Source organism: Poecile atricapillus, chromosome 13 (genome assembly GCF_030490865.1).
Source record: "Poecile atricapillus isolate bPoeAtr1 chromosome 13, bPoeAtr1.hap1, whole genome shotgun sequence".
In the NCBI taxonomy this organism is placed as follows: Eukaryota; Metazoa; Chordata; class Aves; order Passeriformes; family Paridae; genus Poecile; species Poecile atricapillus.
The window spans coordinates 15792681-15810323 of record NC_081261.1 but is presented as its reverse complement, the minus strand read 5'-3'; the positions used below and the strand labels follow the sequence as shown (position 1 = coordinate 15810323).

Genomic DNA, 17643 nt, shown 5'->3' with positions numbered 1-17643 from the left:
GGCGATCCCCCGTGCCCCCCCGGCTCTCTCCAGCCCCCGCCCCCGGCCCGCCCCGGTCCCGCCCCTCCCGCCGCAGCCGCCGCGGGTCCGGGCCTGGGCAGGCGGCGGCGGGGGCGCCGCGCCGGGCGGGCGGCGGGGCCATGCTGGGCAAGGACTACATGCTGGCCATCGTCCTGGTCAACTGCGACGGTCAGCGCGGCGGGCAGGGCGGGCACGGGCACAGCCTGCGGGGTCAGGGGCGGGTTGCAGGACCGGGGATGAGTTGCGGGGTCGGTGCCGGGTTGCGGGGCCGGTACCGGGTTGCGGGGTCGGTACCGGGGTGCGGGGCCGGTGCCGGGTTGCGGAGCGGATGCCGAGTTGCGGAGCCGGGCCCCGAGGGTGGGAGCGGCGGCCGCGCCCGGCGCTGTCCGCGGTGCTGATCGGGACCCGCGGCGCCCGGCCCGGCCCGGCCCCCCCGCTCCCCGCCCCAAGGTCGCCGGGAGCCCACCCGTTCCAGGGACACGTCCATATCCACTTCTCCCCATCCCCGGAGCACCCCCACCCTCCCACCCCCGGGACCCCCATCCCCCGGGAACCCCGCCCGGCCCCACAGCCCCGGCCGGTCGGAGCGCGCCGCCCCCGCGGCCCGGGCTCGCTCCGGCCGTGCTGCGCCACGGGCTCGAGTCGGTGCCCTCGTAGGGCTGGGGGTGCGGGGGCCACCGCTACCGCACCCTCCGGCTGCAGCCCCCGGGGCACAATCCGCTTCCCGGACCCCGGCGTCGGTCCCGGCCCCTTTCCCGGCCGAGGACAGGGGAGCACCGGGCTGGCAGCCTCGGGCCAAGCCTGAGCCTGGGTGCCCCGCAGGGTTCCTTGCCTGGCAGGCCCAGGCTGCCCCTGCCCTCTGTGCCCTGCCGGGGTTCCGCTGACCCCCGGGGGCCAGCGAAGCAGTTCCCTGCACTGGGGTCTGCTGCTGCTGCAGCCTGGCTGGCATGGTGCCATGTTCCCTCGCCAGGCTCCTCTCCCGGCCCATGCGCCCAGCCATGCACCCAGATGCCACCGCAGGACCCTTTCACTGCTGGGCAAAGCTGTTGGCTCCTCAGGGCAACTGAGGGATCTTCCTCCCCACCCTGTATCTCACACACTCTCTCCCTGCACAGACAACCTCTGGAGTGACCAGAGCCTGGAAACAGACCCTGACCTCCCCCCAAGCTGGAGGAAAATCTGTGACTCTTTGGGTACCTATTACTGGCATGTGCCGACAGGCACAACACAGTGGCAGCACCCTGCACGCACCACTGGCCCAGGAGGGCACACGGAGGCTGATGGAGAGGAAACACTCCAGGGAAGGGTAGGGAATGTGGGCGGGGTGTGATGTCTGGTGTTGGATTCCCCTGTCAGAATCCTTCCTGCTGAAGGGCCCTCTGGGCATGACTGGTCCAGCCTTCCCTTGGAGCACCCTGTCTGTGTGACCCTGAAGTCCTGCTCAGCCCATTTGTGTCTGGGGCTAAGCCCTTTGAAAGGCTCCAGCAGGCCCCATCCTGGGACTCATCCTAGTTGGACTCGACTACCCAAGATGCTCACAAGCTTGTTGCTGTCCTGGGAGGGAGGGCTCCTACCTGGTGACTCCTGACTGCCTCTTGCAGCTGTCACACCTTTCCTCTTCTCTCCCAGGAATGCCAGGGCCCTGCAGCGAAGCACTCGGCAAAGGACCGGCCCATTCCCAGCCCCATGGCTTCGCTGTCCCGGAGGTAGGGCTCTCCTTGTGCTTTGCTGACTTGTTTGTGGGGTACCATTGATCCTTGTCCAGCGCTGGGTGCTGGGCCCTGGTGCTCCCCGCCCAGAGCAGCCTCCCCATGCTGGGCACCCCCATGGGATGCTTGGCAGCTGGTGCCTTGGGGGTCTGCTGCTTCCAGGGCATCCTGATGCTTCCCTGTGTGCCCCAGGAGCACGCAGAGGGAGCTTCCCCTCACTGCCCCATCCCTCTGCAGGCACTCGCTGTCCTGGCATGGAGATGACTTCCAGCACAGCGCAGAGCCCGGCTCCAAGGTACCGCACCCGCCAGCTTCACTGCCGCATCGTGGGCTGTGCTGGCAGAAGAGGAGGAGGGTGGCAGCTGGCAGGGACGTGGATGGGAGCCAGAGCAGGGGTGACCACTCTGTGACTGTGAGGGGTGCGGGATGGACGTGGCTGTGCCGGTGGCACTGAAGCCCCCCGTGTCTCCGCTCAGTGCTTTGCTGTGCGCTCTCTGGGCTGGGTGGAGATCCCCGAGGAGGACCTGGCACCTGGCAAGAGCAGCATCGCTGTCAACAACTGCATCCAGCAGCTCTCCAACAGCAAGGGCCAGGGCTCTGCAGAGAACCAGGGTGAGGTAAGAGCCTGGGATGGTGCTGCCAGCCAGGGTCCCACTCCAGAGCCACTGTTGCTGAGGCTGGACCGTGCTGGAGAGGAGCAGGTGGTAAACTCTCTACACAGGACATCATCCAATGGTCCCAGGTGTAGAGCAGGTGGGTCTGACAGGGCTGTTCCTTGGGAATGGTGCCAGGGTACCCTGGGTGGGTCCCCACACATGGGAATGGTAACTGGGAAGAGCAGAGGAACAGGGCTGACCCCACAGTTGGGGCAGAATAGGTTTGTGGGGAAGGGGTTTTCCTACACAGGGACTGGATGCTGGGGATGGCCTGGCTGTCTGCCAGGCTGAGGGAACCACTGCCCTTCTGCAGGGCCAGGACCTAGTGATGATTCTGAAGAAGGACACCATGAGCCTGGTGGACCCCCTCGACCGCAGCCTCATCCACCGCCAGCCCATCCTCAACATCCGTGTCTGGGGTGTTGGCTGCAACAATGGCAGGTGCCATGGGCGGCAGTAGAGATAGCGGCCAGGGGGGTGGCTCTGCCCATTTCGGGGGAGGCAACCCAGCAGTGACCTGTCCCCTTTCCTCCCTCCCGACTGTCACCACGGCTGCAGGGACAGGTAAGGGCCACAGGGCTGGGGGGGCAGTACAGGCAGGGGGCTGCCTCTGTCAGGGTCTCACTGGTTTGCTCGTGGCCTTGCAGAGACTTCGCCTTTGTGGCCAGTGACAAGGACACTTGCGTCCTCAAGTGTCACGTCTTCCACTGCAATGTGCCTGCCAAGGGCATCGCCAAGGCTCTGCATGAGATGTGCTCCAAGGTGGGATGCTCCGGCGGGTGTGAGCATGACCTGGGGATCTCAGGGGTGAGGGGAGGCTCCGGGACCCCCATCTCTTGCAGATCGTGGCCGAGCGAGCTGTAGCGAACAGCAGGCTTCCCCGCGCTGCCACGCTGGAGCCCATCTCCGCCGAGGACCTACCACTGCAAGGTACCGCCTCAGCACTGCCGGCTGCTCCCCCTGCCCACAGTCCGCCTTTGAGCCAGAGCCCTCTGGCTTGTCCAGCTCCTTCCCCGGCGTCCTTGGGGATGGGGCGACACAGCGGGGGACAGAGGGGTAGCCCCACCTCTCCCGTCCTGGCAGTGGATATCCTAGAAGCGGTGAGGCAGTCGATGCAGACCTACGAGGCGCTGTACATCGGCAGCCTGCCCGTGCCCAGGGCCATGGGTAAGCGCCGCTGCTCCCCCGCTGCTGGGGGACGCCCAGGAAGCCTCCCCGTGCCGTGGAGCGGCTGGGCAGCCCCTGCCCGCACCACGCCCGCATCCGGGACCGATGGGGTGGGGTGTCCCTCTGCCTAGGGATGGATGTGTTGAATGAGGCCATCGAGAAGCTGACGAGGCGCCCTGGACGGGAGAACTGGACGCCCTCCGTGATTTACGTGTCCGACACGGCCATGAGGGTGCACCCGGCGCAGGTGGGGAGGGGACAGGGGGCTGTGGCCGGAGCGGGCACGGCGCTGCCCCCGGCAGAGCGGACCCGGGGGGCGGCAGGGCTGCTCGGACGGCGGCCAGGGGTGGATGGGCCCGCGGGGTCCCCGCAGGAGCCCGAGGAGGCGGCGCACATCTGGGAGTGCCAGGTGCGGTACGTGACCTTCCTGGGGGTGGGTCGGGACGCGCACACCTTCGCGCTCATCGTGGACACGGGGCGACGCTTCCAGTGCGCGGCCTTCTGGTGCGAGCCCGACGCCGGCACCATCTCGGAGGCAGTGCAGGCCGCCTGCATGGTGAGTACCGGCGGCACCGCGGCTGGGGACGCCCAGCCCTGGGGAGGACGGGATGAGGCCGGTGCCGAGTGCCCCCCGCGCTGCCTCTCGTGTCCCCGCAGGTGCAGTACCAGAAGTGCCTCGTGGCCGCCGCACCGGGGGCGAAGGCGAAGAGCGGGGCTGGCCGGGGCCGGGCCGGGCCGGCGGCCGCGGGGGACGCTGCCCGCGGGGCGGCCAAGGCGGGGGGGGGCGGCGGCGGGGCTGGGGCCGGGGCCCGCAAGCGGGGACTCTTCTCCTTCCTGGAGGTGTTCCGCCTGCGGCGGGCCCTCCTGCACAGCCCGTAGCGGGCCGGGCCGGGCCGGGGCCGGGGCTGGAGCCGCCGGGGAGGAGCCCCCGGCCCCAACCCCGACCCCAACCCCGGCCCCAACCCCGGCCCCGGCCCCGGCCCCGAGCGCGGCCCCCGGCGGGGCGGGGACAGGCCCGGGCCCGCCCCTCCCGCCCGTCCCCGCCTCACGGGCCGGAAGGGGCGGGGCCGGGCGTGACGTGGCGGGATGGCGGAGTCCTACGTGAAGCCGGGTGAGGGGGCGCGGGGCGCGCGCGCGGCACTTCCGGTGCTGGGGGTGGGGGGGTCCCGGTCCCGGGACACCGCGGGGCCGCGCCGGGGGAGCGGCTCCTCCGGGGGTCTGCGTGGGGGGGGAACGCCGGGGCCGTAGCGGGTGTGGGGAGCGCCGGGAGGGACGTGCCGTGGGGGTTCCGCCTGGCGCGGGGTCTCATCGGTGTCCTCCGGTCTCACCGCGCCCTTCCACTGCGGCAGGGAACCAGGAGCGCGGCTGGAACGACCCCCCCCAGTTCTCGTACGGGCTGCAGGCGCAAGCCGGGGGCTCCCGCCGGACCCCGCTCACCCGCCGGGCCCCGCCTCCGCCCGCGGGGGCACCCCCAGGTCAGCACGGCGGAGCCGCCGCCTGCCCCTCTCCCTGCCCGCGGTGCTGGCGCGGCGGAGCCGGGGGCTCTGGGCCCCCCTTCTGCGGTGCCCGGTGCCAGCCGGGTGCGAGCTGACGGGATCGGCGCCTCTGCCCTGCAGGTGCCCCCCCGGAGCCGCCCAGTGCCCCCGCCGACCCCGCCGCGCCGCCCCCCCGGGCGCTGGGGCCGCCCCCGCAGGGTTCTGCCGGCGCTGCCCCGCGGGCCGAGGCCCGGCCGAGCGCGGCGTGCCCGGAGCGGGAGGAGTGCAGCGTGTCCGCCGACACCGTCCTTGCCCCGCTGCGGGCGGCCCTGGACGCCTGCCGGGCCACGGTGCAGGTGAGGCTGGGGCCCCTCCCGCCACCTCTGACCCCGCGGTGCAGGGGGGACGGCAGCCGGGGCAGCCAGGCAGGGGCTGCCGGTTTCCAGGGGACCTGAGGAGGGAAGAGAGCCGCCCCTGCTCCGAGGGCTCCCCAGAGCTGGTGGGAGCACATCCCCCTCACTCCCAGCTCACCTCTGCTTCCAGAAACAAGTGTGCAATGACATCGGGCGGCGGCTGACAGTGCTGGAGGATGCGTGGGCTCAGGGGAAGCTCTCGGCACCAGTGAGGAAGAGGATGAGCCTCCTGGTGCAAGGTATGGGGTGAAGAGGGCTGCAGCCTCACTGGCAGCAGGCCCTGGGGCAGAGGCACCCGCGGGACGGTGGATCCTGCGCCCCTGACGGGGTCCCCTGTCCTGGGCAGAGCTTCAGCAGCAGCACTGGGATGCAGCTGATGAGATCCACCGCTCGCTTATGGTGGACCACGTGAACGAGGTGAGCCAGTGGATGGTGGGAGTCAAGCGCCTCATCGCAGAGACGCGGCAGCTGCCCACCGGAGAGACGGACGGCAACGCTGACACCGAGCCCGCGACCGAGCCGGAGCAGGAGGGGCCCTGACACCAGGGACGGGGCTGTGGACTGTGAGCGGGGCAGCCCCTGCCCAGGGCCACCGGCAGGAACAGGGCCCCTGCTGCTGGAGGGAGTCTGGGCACCCCCTCTGCCTCCCAATCCTCATCCAGAAAAGGGGATTTTAATCATTGCGACATTTTAGTGGCGATTCATTATGTTTAATAAACAGCACCAACCTGCCCCTCCCACAGTCTCCCTGAGGGTTCTGGCACTGACAGGTCCTGGGGCTCCCAGGGTCAGCAGGAGATGGCTGAGGCCATGGCTGCTTCATCAGGCTTGGCCATGGGGCTCTGGCCTTGGCAGGGCACTCTTAGCCAAGAGGATGTCTGGGGAAGAATTACCAGCATCTGGCTGGAGCAGGCAGTTCTGTGTGTCTGTGCTGCACTGGCTGCAGAGCTGGGCCCCTCATCAGCCCCAGAGCCCAGCCCTGCTGCACGAGGGGTGAGGAGGGCTGGGGAGGCCCATGTGCAACAGCCCCTGGCACGACCAGGGTTTGTGCTGCAGCCACAGCAGGGGCTCCGATGTGGGCTCCTGTCCTGGCACAGCTTAGAGCTGAGTCTGGAACCCAGGAGACCTGGGTGACCTCAGGGACAGGGAGGTCCTGGGACAGACACATGTCCAGTCAGGTTTTAACTGTGCTGTTCCTGTGTCCACGGGATGGCCCTGCCAGCTGCCTCCACCAGGGCTGAGAACAGACCCCAAGGCCCTCACCACCCCCCACCTGCAGGGTCACCCTCTGCACCCTCCTGGTGCTGCTCACCTCCCCTCCCTGGGGGCGAGGTCCCCGCTGAGCCCTGACAGAGACACACACCATGTTAGCACAGGGGTTTCACGGTGTTTATTGATCAAGCATGAGCTCCTAGGCAATTGCACCAGCCACTTGTGCTAGAGCCTGAGGTGTCACACGTCCATCCCCAGCATCAGAGAGGGCTGCAGCCAGCTGGTCACGGTGCCAGCACCTCCACGAGGCCCAGGAACAGGCCCAGCCATGGCCTGGAGACGAGGAGATGGAAACTCAGATGTCCATCTCAAACTGGTCTTGATCTGCAAGGGCATGGATGGATACGGGACCAGGGTTAGGATGTGGGCAGGCAGAGGGAGCAGGAGCTCGCCTTGTCCCATGCCCCAGGGGGGTGTCTGTGGGCAGGGGCCGCGGCCCTGGGCTGCTCACCTGGCATGGCCTCTTCGCTCTCATTCCGCTCCTTGAGCTCCTCCAGCTTGACGAGGCTGGACTGGGCCAGGGATGTGACACCGGGGGTCTGGGGCAGGCAGCAGGGAGGGGTCCTGGCCGCGGGTGAATTCTTGCACTCCAGCAGGAACTTGCGGTCGCAGATGATGCGGGTACCTGCCAAAAGCGGGGGCCTGTCAGCCACTGCTGGCCCTGGCCACCCCCACCCCTGAGCACCTCAGCCCAGAGCAGGGGGTGGGAGCCAGTGCTTGGCCATGGCTCATGGACACATCTGACTCTGAAGCCACCACATCTGGCTTCCCACAAGGCAGCCTGTGACACCCATCCTGCCCAGCAGCTATTCCCCACATTATTCCTCCCCTTCAGGCTTTTGGAGCTCTGCAGGATGCAGCACAGGGGGTCCAGCCTCCCAAGGGCTACCCCATGGTGGCCAACATAGGCCACCCCTGAGCTGCCTGAAGGGCAGGGCCAGTCCTGGGGCACACAGCGAGGCCCCAGCCTGCTGCCCAGGCAGCAACAGCTTTGTGTGGTGCCCTGTTCCAGGGTGGAGCAGCAAGGGCTGGGTATCGCACCATGGGCACCCTGGGGAGCCGTTTCCATTGTCTCACCAGCCACCTGCTGCTCCCTGCAAGGAGAACAGCTGGGTTCGATGGGACATCTCCTCCTCCAGCCTGCTGCGTGTGCAGTGTCCACCCGGGGCACACTCTGCCTCCTCCCCATGCCCCAGCTGCCTGCCAGCAATGCCTGAGGTCACAGCAGCCTCTGTGCCACCTCTGCAGCCCTGCCATCCCCTGTCCATCCCTCCCTGCAGCCCAGCACCAGTTCCCTGGCAGGCTCTGGCAGCGGGTGCAGCCCAGGGTTGCAGGGAGCCCAGAGCTGCTGCCCGAGGTGCCAGTGAGCCTGGAGCTCCTGCTGGGCACCGCAAACATCTTACACAGCCCACCCTGCCACGGCCCCACAGCACCGGGCTGGGCTCTCTCACCCCAGAGCAGCTTAGCTGAAGGCACACGATGGAGCCAGGGCGGGCACCTGTGGCTCAACCCGAACGTGGCCAGCTCAGGAATGAGGCACAGACAGCAAAGAAAAGGACCTGTTCCATGGCTGACCCAGGGGGTCAGAGGGGGGAAGGAGGACAGGCCTGGGGCAGCCCTGCCACCCAGGGCTGGTGAATTCAAGCGGGCACAGACTCTGGCATTATCCCCATGCTTTCCCTGGATCCAGCCAGCCTGCCCTGAGGGACCAGCACTGCACTCACCAGCCCCCTGGCACTGCCACCAGCCTGCTCCCCAGAAGCACAAGGCCTTGTCTCTGCCTGTGCCCCCTGTAAGCAGGGAGCAGAGGTGGTCCAAACTTTGAGCAGGATCTTCCTACTAAAGTCTGTGGTTCCCTTTTCCACTTTAGTGGAGGCTGCTGGGGCCACTTGGATGTGATGCTGAGAGGAAGTGCCCATGTCCTCAGGGAAGGAGCTGTGCAGGGAAGAGCTGCCTACGTTCGGCAGGGCTGGGGTGGCCAAGGCTGTTCCAGGGACAGCCCCATCCCCATCCTGGGTCTTGGCCACTGGTGTCACAGAGTGTGCCACCCACCCTGGAGCTGCAGCCCTCCAGGCTGGGGAGACAGTGGCTCCCCAGGAGGGGGCAGGAGGAGGTGGCACTGCTTGCTGCAGCCAAGGAACCCACAGACGTGGGCACCACACCCCTCCCCTGCACCTCACCCCAAGAGCACACACCTACTGCACAACACTGCTTGTTTTCAATACACTGCTGCTGACACGTGTCCCCTGCCCACACAGGGCGTTGGACTGGGTGATCTTTAAGGCCACTTCCATCACAAACTTTTCTGTGACTGATTCTGTGTGTATGTCCTTTGGTCTTTGCACTACCACTAGGGCAGCAGCAGTTCAATTTTTTTTTTGCATTTTGTCCTCAAATACCAAGACAAATATCTGAATATACCATCCAGTAGTGCTTCTGAGGTTGATTTGCCTGCGGTATGTGGATACTGCTTGTGCAGTTTGGATTTTCAGTACTTCTTTATGCTTTTACTGGGGAAGCTCTGCTGCTGCATGTAAGGATTTGTCTGGATAAGGTGGAAGAAGGTGAGACTCCACCTGGTCTGAGACTGATCCATTGGATTAGACACTATTATGTGCACTGGAGCTTCCTGCTTAAGGAATGGATGCAACACTCTGTGTAGTTACTGCATTGCTTCGGAGCAAAAGCAAAACTAAGCACAGTCCAAGTGCAGAAAGTGGAGAACTGGGTCGGGAGTTAATGTTCATCTTAAGCAGTGTGCAAAAATCCTCTTCTTCCTCAGAGAAAGGACTTGAGAAGCTCTTAATGGATTTACAGCATTACAAGAAGCTTAGAACTGAATCTATTACATTTTCCTCTAATGGGAAGCACTTTTCTAAGATCTGCTTCTGGGCAGGTGAAGGAACTCTGCGTTCTCCTGTCACTGTTGTCAGCCTTTCTTAGCAGCCTTGAGCAAAGCCTGATCTCTCAGGTGACCACCTGCCAGAAGTGCCAGAAGCAGCAGAACTATTCCAGAAGGAAAAAACCGTAACACAGAAGCAGGTTCACACCAATAAAAGGCTCACAAGTGGCAGGGGCAAGGACTCTGCAGACATCTGTGCCTGCAAACCCTCCCAAAGCTGACTGCACCCACGTGCTCAGTACGTGACCCTGGGGAGATGCATCACCGGGCACGGCAGCAGCTCCTGAGGACAACAACATACAGCCCTTTCCAAAATTCTCACACACAACCTAGAGATGCTGTTTGCCTTTTATTGAGTATTCAGGTAAATATTTCACATTAATACAGGCTACATAAAGTAGAGCCACTATACGACATGAAATTTACTCAGCTTTTCCTTTTAAGTCTGTAAACAATTATACAGGTATTTACCACCCTAAAAGGTTGAAATCATGTCATCAGCTAATTCTCTGCTGCATACAAGGAGCATTCAGTAGTGTTTAGCCAAAAGCACTAATTTTGTCTGATTTTTAAGTTTGAAGTGGCTAAACTAACTGAAGAACAGAATCAGTTTCTATAGGTAAGTCAATTTGTTCTCATACAACGGGCAATCGAGATTCCATTGTTACAGCCCACAGAAAATTGCTTAGTTAGGCACATGAAAAAAATCCCCAGGGTTCTTCAAGGTCATAAAGATTCCCAAACCAGGCTAAAAAAGGACAGACCCCCTTAAATCAGTTGACGTACTTGAGATGCATGTTTCCAATGTGAGGTGCCCAGGTGCCAGGCCAAATCTACAGCAAGAAATAAAAAGACAAATCTATTATAAAAACAAATAAAGGTTCCTTTAACAGTGTTTTACCACTGAGGGTGAGCATAAGGCTTCCCTCAAAATACAACCAGACTGTCCAAAGGCAGGAGCTCTCCAGCTCTGGCCAAGGTCTGACAACCTGCAAGGTGCTGAGTATGGATATAAACCCTCTTGCTTGTAACAGTCCATTACCTGGCTGAGCAGTCTTGAAATGCTGCTTGTTTTACCTGGAATAGCGCCATGGATATTTTATGAACACACACACACACTGTAGGGAAAAGTCATGCAAATAATCTCAATCCTAGTTTCAAAGACCTGAAAAAACCAAATGTGTCACCAAGCCAAAACTGGGTATCAAAGCACCGTATAAAGCCCCAGGAAAGCACAGGTGGGAAAAGGCAGCCACACTACCTGCTGAGCATCAGTACATTCTGTTGAGTTCTGGACAACTTTGATCATGGGATTCCAGGCGGGATCTGGAGTATGGAGCCCGTTAAAGAGGGGCCCTCCTGGGCCATCTGCCAGCTGGGGGTGCGAGGGTATCAGAGTGCCGCCGTACATGGAGATGGGCAGGCCCTGAGGGGACGAGAGAGCACTGGTGAAGGACATGGGCAAGGGTGGCTGTAGGACCAGACAGAGCCAGGTCACCTCCACAGGTAATGTTCCACTACTGGCAGGACCCTCAGCACTGTCAGGGAACACCGGGGCAGAGGATGGAACACAGTGACTTCAGAGCTGGAGATTCCAGCCAGCTTAGCCCCTTTTCTGAACTTCCACCGAGCAGAGGCTGCAGCACACAGAGTTTTCAGATAAGCCCACAAAGCCAGGCCAGCAGCTGAACACTCTGACCTCAGTGATCCCTCTCTGCAGCACAGGACAGCTGCAGAGGACACAGGGCACTCATCTCAGACTGGGTTGAAGATTTTCTCTAATTCCTAATGGCCATCTAAAAGAATTCTTCCTGTTCAGAAAGAGCAAGTTACAGAGCAGCTTTTTGCAATTAGGAGAATTATTTTCCTACGTGTGGCTCTGCTTTGCCACACAGATGCCAAGACCACATGCTACAGCTCTTTCTGAAATGTGCTGGGAGTCCTGTCCTCCTGCCACTTCTCTAAGGAAGGTGTGTGGTGTTGTGGCCATGATTTGTGCTGAAAGCATTAAGCAAACTTGTAATCACCCTCAAGAGCTGGGCAAGCTTTGTGAAACATTTCCAGGAGACTGAGCTTCTGAGAGATGAAACACCACAGAGTGATGAAGGCCTTCAGCTACTAAGCAGAGAATATCTGCAGCCTACAAACTCTGGCTTTGTTTAGACCTGCCTCCAGGCTTGGGCACCTTTTCTGGTCAGTTCTGGGATGAGAGAAGGTTCAGGACTGGGACGATGAGCAGTGGCAGCAGAGGCACACACACACACAGGGTGAACAGGCAGAACAGGAGATGCAATTAAGTCAGGCCCTGGTCATTTCATAAATCCAACTCTCTGTGACTTACTTTAGAAAAATCCACGAAACTATTTGGCATAGGTTGGTGGAAAATATTCGAGGGAGCCACTATTCCAGAATCATCTCTCTCCATTGGCTGATGCTGAGAAAACGTGCCTGGGTCTGACAGCTGCTGATGCATTGGATGACTTCCCATGACAGGCTGAGACCAACCCGACAAACCTTCTGCAAAGAGATTAAAAACAGCTGATTAAATTCACTGCAGACACCCAAGTAAACTCAGCAGCTGCATGCACCTAAGGCCATCTAAAGGCACCCTGAAAACACACAGCCACAGGGGGATCTCAGGTATCCAGACAAAAGTGAAGATGAGGACTGCCATGAGCTGTGAGTTCCACATGTCCACTGCAAAAGGGCTAAAATCCAGCAGAGCTCCCAATGCTACCTGTAAGCACATAAAAGCTTTCCTTGAGAACACACAGCAATGCTGAGACACGAGTTAACCAAAGTGTGGAGGCCTTCACTGAAGCATGTAACAAATGCAAGACTCAAATGATTGTACTGAAAGTTACCAACAGAAACACTCTACACCTCAAATGCTGCACAACCTCCTTCCACAAAATCCAGCTACCCCAAAACTAAAGGTGAAACTTCAGCTGTTTCAAAGTAATTCTTTGGAAATGAAGGCTGCCTGGAACATAAGTTATCCCATACTGTTCAAGAGTTATGAGGAAATCAATGCAAAACCCAGCATCCACAGCTCTGTGTCCCTGGGTGCATCAGCTGCACCTCAGCTGACACTGTAAGGTGTGAGTGGAAAACAAGAGAGAGACCTGGACAGAGGGAGCCAACAGTCAGGCCTTAACAGTCAGGGAAACAGCTCCCTTTAACAGATAGAAATTGTTTACTCTAAGCTTTGGATCATTCAGAGGACTTTGTATTCAGAGGTCTCTGCACCATTTCAGGCTCCCATGTGCCCAGTGACTTGATCCAGGCTGGGTGAGAACCACCAGCACCAGGAGGAGAAACCACAGCACTTCTGATGGTAAAAGATTTTAAGATCATAGAAAATTCAGGGAGTTAGAAAGAAAGTCAGGCTTGGCAAGCCCTGGGAAAAGTGTTAAAAGTAGGCCCTGGGAAACGTTAGGCCTTGTGCTTGCTAAGAACATGTGAAACTGCACCTGTGTAGTCAGTATATGATAAATTATATAATGGTTAGATATGATTAGATAAAATTACTGTTTAAAGAATCATGAGAAATTATGTTAGGGGTTTGAGGGAGATCATGAGAAATCCATGCTTGGGTAAAATCAATGCATACAATAGAACAATGTAAGTTTAATAATTAATATGCAAGTTATATAACAATAGAGTATAAAAACATATCCAGCTCAAAACTAAGGTGGGTCAGATTTGGGTCTGTGTACCCCTGACACCCAGAGTTCTTCAATAAAGCACCTTTATATGATTAAATATAATCATTGGTGATTATGTGTGTTCCTGAATGCTAACACTTCACTGACCTGTGCCCTCCCACCACTGCCAGCAGCTCTCCCCTCAGGATGTTCCACCCAGGAGTACAGCCTGTGGAGCTTTACTCCTCCTCTCCAACCCTCCCTGCAGCCATTCCTGAGAGGCCCTGGCAGGTTCCTCACAGCAGCAGAGACTCACCAGACACGCTGTTGACCCCGAAGGACCAGATGCCGCTGTGGCCCACGGGGGCAGTGAAGTTGGTTCCCAAGGGCGTGGGAGTGACGGAGCCTCCCTGCCGGATCCTGGCGAGCCTCTCTGTCCCGATGGGAGGGGGCACCTTCCGATCCTGGTTGGCGTTACCCGTTTTTGGCTGGCCCAAGTTAGCAGGTGCAGAAGCAGCTGAGAGGGGTGAAGATGATCCTGAGGAAACTGATGGAATAGGAGATTCACCTGCTGAAAAGAGTATTTCTCTTGTTTAATTACATACAAAGTAGCAAGCATAAATGCCATCCCAATTATTTCCCCAATATTACCTCAAAGCAAATGATAAAATGTTTTAAAGGCTTTTTTTTTTTTTTTTTGGCAAAGCATTCTTCAAGTCTTTCAAAGAAATTCTGTCTAGGAATTATTTTAACTCTAAAATCAACATCATAACACAAATGCTTTCAGCCATCAGAATCATTATATTCTCATGATATAGCAGTGTATCTAAATTAATTACAAGAAAGAATAAGAAACATGGAAGAGTTTCAGGAAGGTGAAAACATCAGCCAAAATACCATAAATATCTAAACAGCCTGGTTTTGGGATCTACCACTTCCAGCAGAAGAGAAATCAGACAGCTTCCCAAAGCCACAGGTGTGACCCAAGAGCATAAAGTCCCGACAACTTCAGAAGTGTCACTGACTCTCCTTGGGAAATCCAACTTCCTTTGAGCACTCATTTAAATATTTTGGTTCTTAAACTCAGAGTGGCAATGAAGTTGCATGCAGTGACATGAAAAACCTCTTTAGCTGAGATTCTGAATCAAAGACCCATATTTTCTGTAAAGCTACTTCCATGTTCTTTCCATTAGGAGGAAAACCCACTGTTACCTTGGATGATGCTTAGAGATTTTGAAACATTTTAAGTGTAATTTCAGATCCCAATTTAAAAAAAAAAAAAAAAAAAAAAAAAAAAAGGCAAGTATAACTTCAAACTATGGCAAACATGACATTTACATCTAATATTGCACTCATACTACTTAGAGGGGAATCTTTAGCTTGGCATCATCACCTCCAGTCCCCCACAGCTTCATGCCCTCTCCTCTCGAGAACCTACAGTGACTCATTTTTTTGCCCAAATACACCTTTAGTAATGCTACCAGAACTAGTGGCATGGGAAAAACCCCACAAAATAGCACAGCTTGGGATTTGCACGCCATCCTCACAGCTGCTAAAAGCAATTGGAAAGCATTTTTTGAATTACTGGGTAAGTTCCCCTCAAGTTAGAAATCTACTAAAGACAATAGCTATGAATTTATAGTTAACTAAGACAGACCCATGAAGTTCCTACATGAATTTGTTGCGCTTGTCCAAGGATGTGGTGAAAAATGCTGTCTGTTAAAGCTGGGAGTCCCAACAGGCGCTGGCCCTTGAAGGTAAACCCGTGCTCCTTGTATGTTTGCTGAAAAGCCTGTCAAAGGACCTGAAGAAGAAGTTGTAGAGCTGTTGGATGGATCTAGAGAGGGTAAGCCTGAAATAAACATAAATTTGATTAAATATCTCTCTTTGGGAACCTGCTTCAAAGCACCAGAGAAAGCTAGTGCTCCAAATATAATTAAAGCATCTCATCACCTTTTGGGGGCATCTGCACATGGTAAGGTCATTTTACAGGTGCACGATTCTCCCTTAGAAACCGCAGAGGCATTTCTGGAGGCTCTCTGGTTTGGCCTCAAGTTTTAACAAAAACAGCCATCCCTTTGGTCATTGAAATAAAATGATCTTCGCAGGGAGGGCAGAGCAGGAAAGCTGGGGGTGGCCATGATCTTTGCTTACAAAAAAGCCACACAAATCCAACAGGATCTGGGGCTCTGTGAAAATCCCAGGGGAATCCAGCACCTGGGAAGCAGTTCTCTGTAGGATGGGCTTTGCCATCCCACAGGTACCTTCATGTAGAGATCAGTCAGAGCACGCTGTGGCCACAGAGACAGGGCTGCTGTGGCACAAGCACCACAGGGGAAGGGGCTGCTTCCTCCAGGGATGTGTGAGAGGAAGAGAGAGATGAAGAAAGAGTTTGAAGTCCCACAAAAATTACTAGCAAGGGTGAATTACAGTTTTTTTTTAATAAGCCAAAGCTTTTAAGTACTTTTCCAAAATGTCGTAAAAGCTCTTATCACACGTTATTACCTGAAAGCAGAAATGGGCATGGCCGTATGTTCACCTGAGTTTAGGGTTTAGTTTCAAGGGCCTATTATAAACAAGATTAGTTTCAAAACCATTTAAACATTTCAAAATGACCACAACCAGGACCAGCCTATGTTGCTGCCGAGTGAGGTTGAAGGTTTTATCTACACACACCCCACCACAAACAGCAGTGCTGCCAGGCAGTACCTTAGGTCAGAAACTAGAGGGGCACCTCTCAGTGCCTGGATAGTTCCAGGTCATGTCCCCCAATATTATCAACCAAGTCAACCTGATTTACTCCTTCCAGAAGTGCCAGATCCAACCTGCTCACATGGACAGAAATATTTTCTTGGAGTTGAAGGAGGTATTTTTCTTACTAGCCCAAAGGTTAAAAAGGAAAGTCTCCCTTATAGCCAAGGAGCAACACATTCCCCTGCTGCTGGAACATGGGGTACTTGGCTGAGGGACCCCCAGCATGGGAGGACAGTCTTCCTGGGTTTGTCACAGCACAAACTCCATGGCTCTGAGGAGGATGCCAGTGCCTGTGACTGCAGTGTGGTTGAGCTGAGTTTGTCTGGAGTTGCAGCCTGGCTCCAGCACGGAGCTCAGGCACAGCAGTGCCTGCAGCCCAGAGCCCTCCCTGGGCATCTCCCGTGGAGCCACTGACCGGACACTCCAGCACAAACCTGGCAGCCAAAAGGCCCCCGTGGGGACCAATTCCACCAGGCACCAAAACACAAACTGCCAGGCAAACCACACGAGATCTGCCCCAGACAGAAGGGTAGCAGAGCTGCTGCCACCCATGGGTGCTGCTGGGTTCCCAGACAGAGAACAAGGCAGGGATTGTGACAAAAGCAGCTCTCCTGCAGGACAGGAATGCCCAGCTGTCTTCTGATGGCTGAGTAGCTGATGAGTAAACAGCTTTTGGATACAAAGCTTGTAAAGTGCCATGTCTGGACAGTCAAGACCACTTCAGCACTGCTGGATATGCTCCATGGGCTGAAGGGAGCCTGACACACAGAGATGCACAAATCCAGAGGAGTCAGGTCACAAAGAATAATTTTTAACATCATCATGTCTTTTATAAAAGTGAATGAAAAACTTTGCTCAATATTAAAAATGGCTATTATGAACAGTAACTTACCAAACCCTGACTGCAAGAATGAGCTTCCTTTTTTTTGTACTTACCAACAAAATCAGGTTTTCTAATACTAAAATCTCCTGCAATACCACACTCTGCACTTAATTGGGCTCAAACTCCTCATTGTGCTCTGAATGCATAACTGAGCTTTTGAGAGGAGTGTATTGATCTCACACAAACTCTGCTCAAAATTCAGTTTATCAAAGACCCCAGGCAGATGCTGGTAACTGCAATGTTACCTGCACCTTTAGGGAAAGAGCCAAAACACTTGGTCAGTCTGTGTGAAACAGAGTCCAACCATTCATGCAGTTCCATACTCATGTGCTGCTTCCTAAGCTGGCATATTTCAAGTCTGTGACCCCTTTTAAAAACCAAGGTGTCAATCTCCTTAAAATGTAGAGGACAGAAGTAACAAGCAGATTTCTTTTGGTCTTCTCCACAGCTTCCTCTCATGGTTGGGCTAAGCCTGCCCTCAACTGCAAACTGCCAGGACAAGAGACCTAAAAATGTGAGACAAATAGGCCAGTTCCAGAATGGATCCACAGCCAGTGAGATCTGCAGAGATATTTGTGCCTCAAAGGACCTGGTGAATCGGAGAGAACTCGAGCTGCAGCTGAGCTCACCCATGAACAGGAAAAGCAGACTACCCAAACTCCACCCTGAGGTGAGAACTTGCTAAGAAAAAGCTGGTTTTGTGCACAGCCAAACTATATTAGATCTCCACCAAATCAGTTTAGA

At 56.9% G+C, this 17643-nt stretch overlaps 3 protein-coding genes across 19 annotated transcripts in view; 2 read left to right on the top strand and 1 right to left on the bottom strand.

Annotated features, from left to right (window-relative positions):
- Positions 1 to 1007: 1007 nt before the first annotated feature.
- On the top strand, positions 1008 to 4437 carry APBB3 (amyloid beta precursor protein binding family B member 3). The gene is given in 12 exon segments (XM_058849153.1): positions 1008 to 1080; positions 1137 to 1327; positions 1651 to 1727; positions 1968 to 2025; positions 2207 to 2347; positions 2700 to 2827; positions 2945 to 2950; positions 3034 to 3148; positions 3229 to 3316; positions 3470 to 3616; positions 3685 to 4176; positions 4179 to 4437. Coding segments are annotated over 12 exon segments (1770 nt in total). The 3' UTR covers positions 4433 to 4437.
- An 87-nt stretch (positions 4438 to 4524) lies between these two features.
- On the top strand, positions 4525 to 6179 carry SRA1 (steroid receptor RNA activator 1). The gene is made up of 5 exons (XM_058849063.1): positions 4525 to 4664; positions 4903 to 5028; positions 5170 to 5384; positions 5572 to 5680; positions 5788 to 6179. The coding sequence occupies exons 1-5, from the start codon at positions 4640 to 4642 to the stop codon at positions 5979 to 5981; spliced, it is 669 nt and encodes a 222-aa protein (XP_058705046.1). The 5' UTR covers positions 4525 to 4639; the 3' UTR covers positions 5982 to 6179.
- A 629-nt stretch (positions 6180 to 6808) lies between these two features.
- Positions 6809 to 17643, bottom strand: part of ANKHD1 (ankyrin repeat and KH domain containing 1) — a 100185-nt gene continuing 89350 nt past the window's right edge. For 6 of the 17 annotated variants that reach the window (XM_058849043.1, XM_058849041.1, XM_058849049.1 and 3 more), the window contains 6 exons: positions 14920 to 15114; positions 13579 to 13833; positions 11957 to 12132; positions 10877 to 11041; positions 7165 to 7338; positions 6809 to 7037 (listed from right to left, as the gene is read on the bottom strand). In XM_058849043.1, the coding sequence (XP_058705026.1) occupies positions 6894 to 7037; positions 7165 to 7338; positions 10877 to 11041; positions 11957 to 12132; positions 13579 to 13833; positions 14920 to 15114 (1109 nt within the window). In that variant the 3' untranslated portion in view covers positions 6809 to 6893. Of the gene's footprint in view, positions 7038 to 7164; positions 10449 to 10876; positions 11042 to 11956; positions 12133 to 13578; positions 13834 to 14919; positions 15115 to 17643 lie in introns of those variants that run through there. The other 11 variants (XM_058849046.1, XM_058849051.1, XM_058849050.1 and 8 more) reach the window with 10 other exon arrangements.

Bases quoted from the DNA above. Each gene is read 5' to 3' on its own strand.
- SRA1 (XM_058849063.1), top strand. From the start codon at position 4,640: ATGGCGGAGTCCTACGTGAAGCCGG. The intron at 5,385-5,571 runs GTGAGGCTGGGG...CTCTGCTTCCAG, and splicing joins CCTGCCGGGCCACGGTGCAG to AAACAAGTGTGCAATGACAT. The intron at 5,681-5,787 runs GTATGGGGTGAA...TGTCCTGGGCAG, and splicing joins GATGAGCCTCCTGGTGCAAG to AGCTTCAGCAGCAGCACTGG.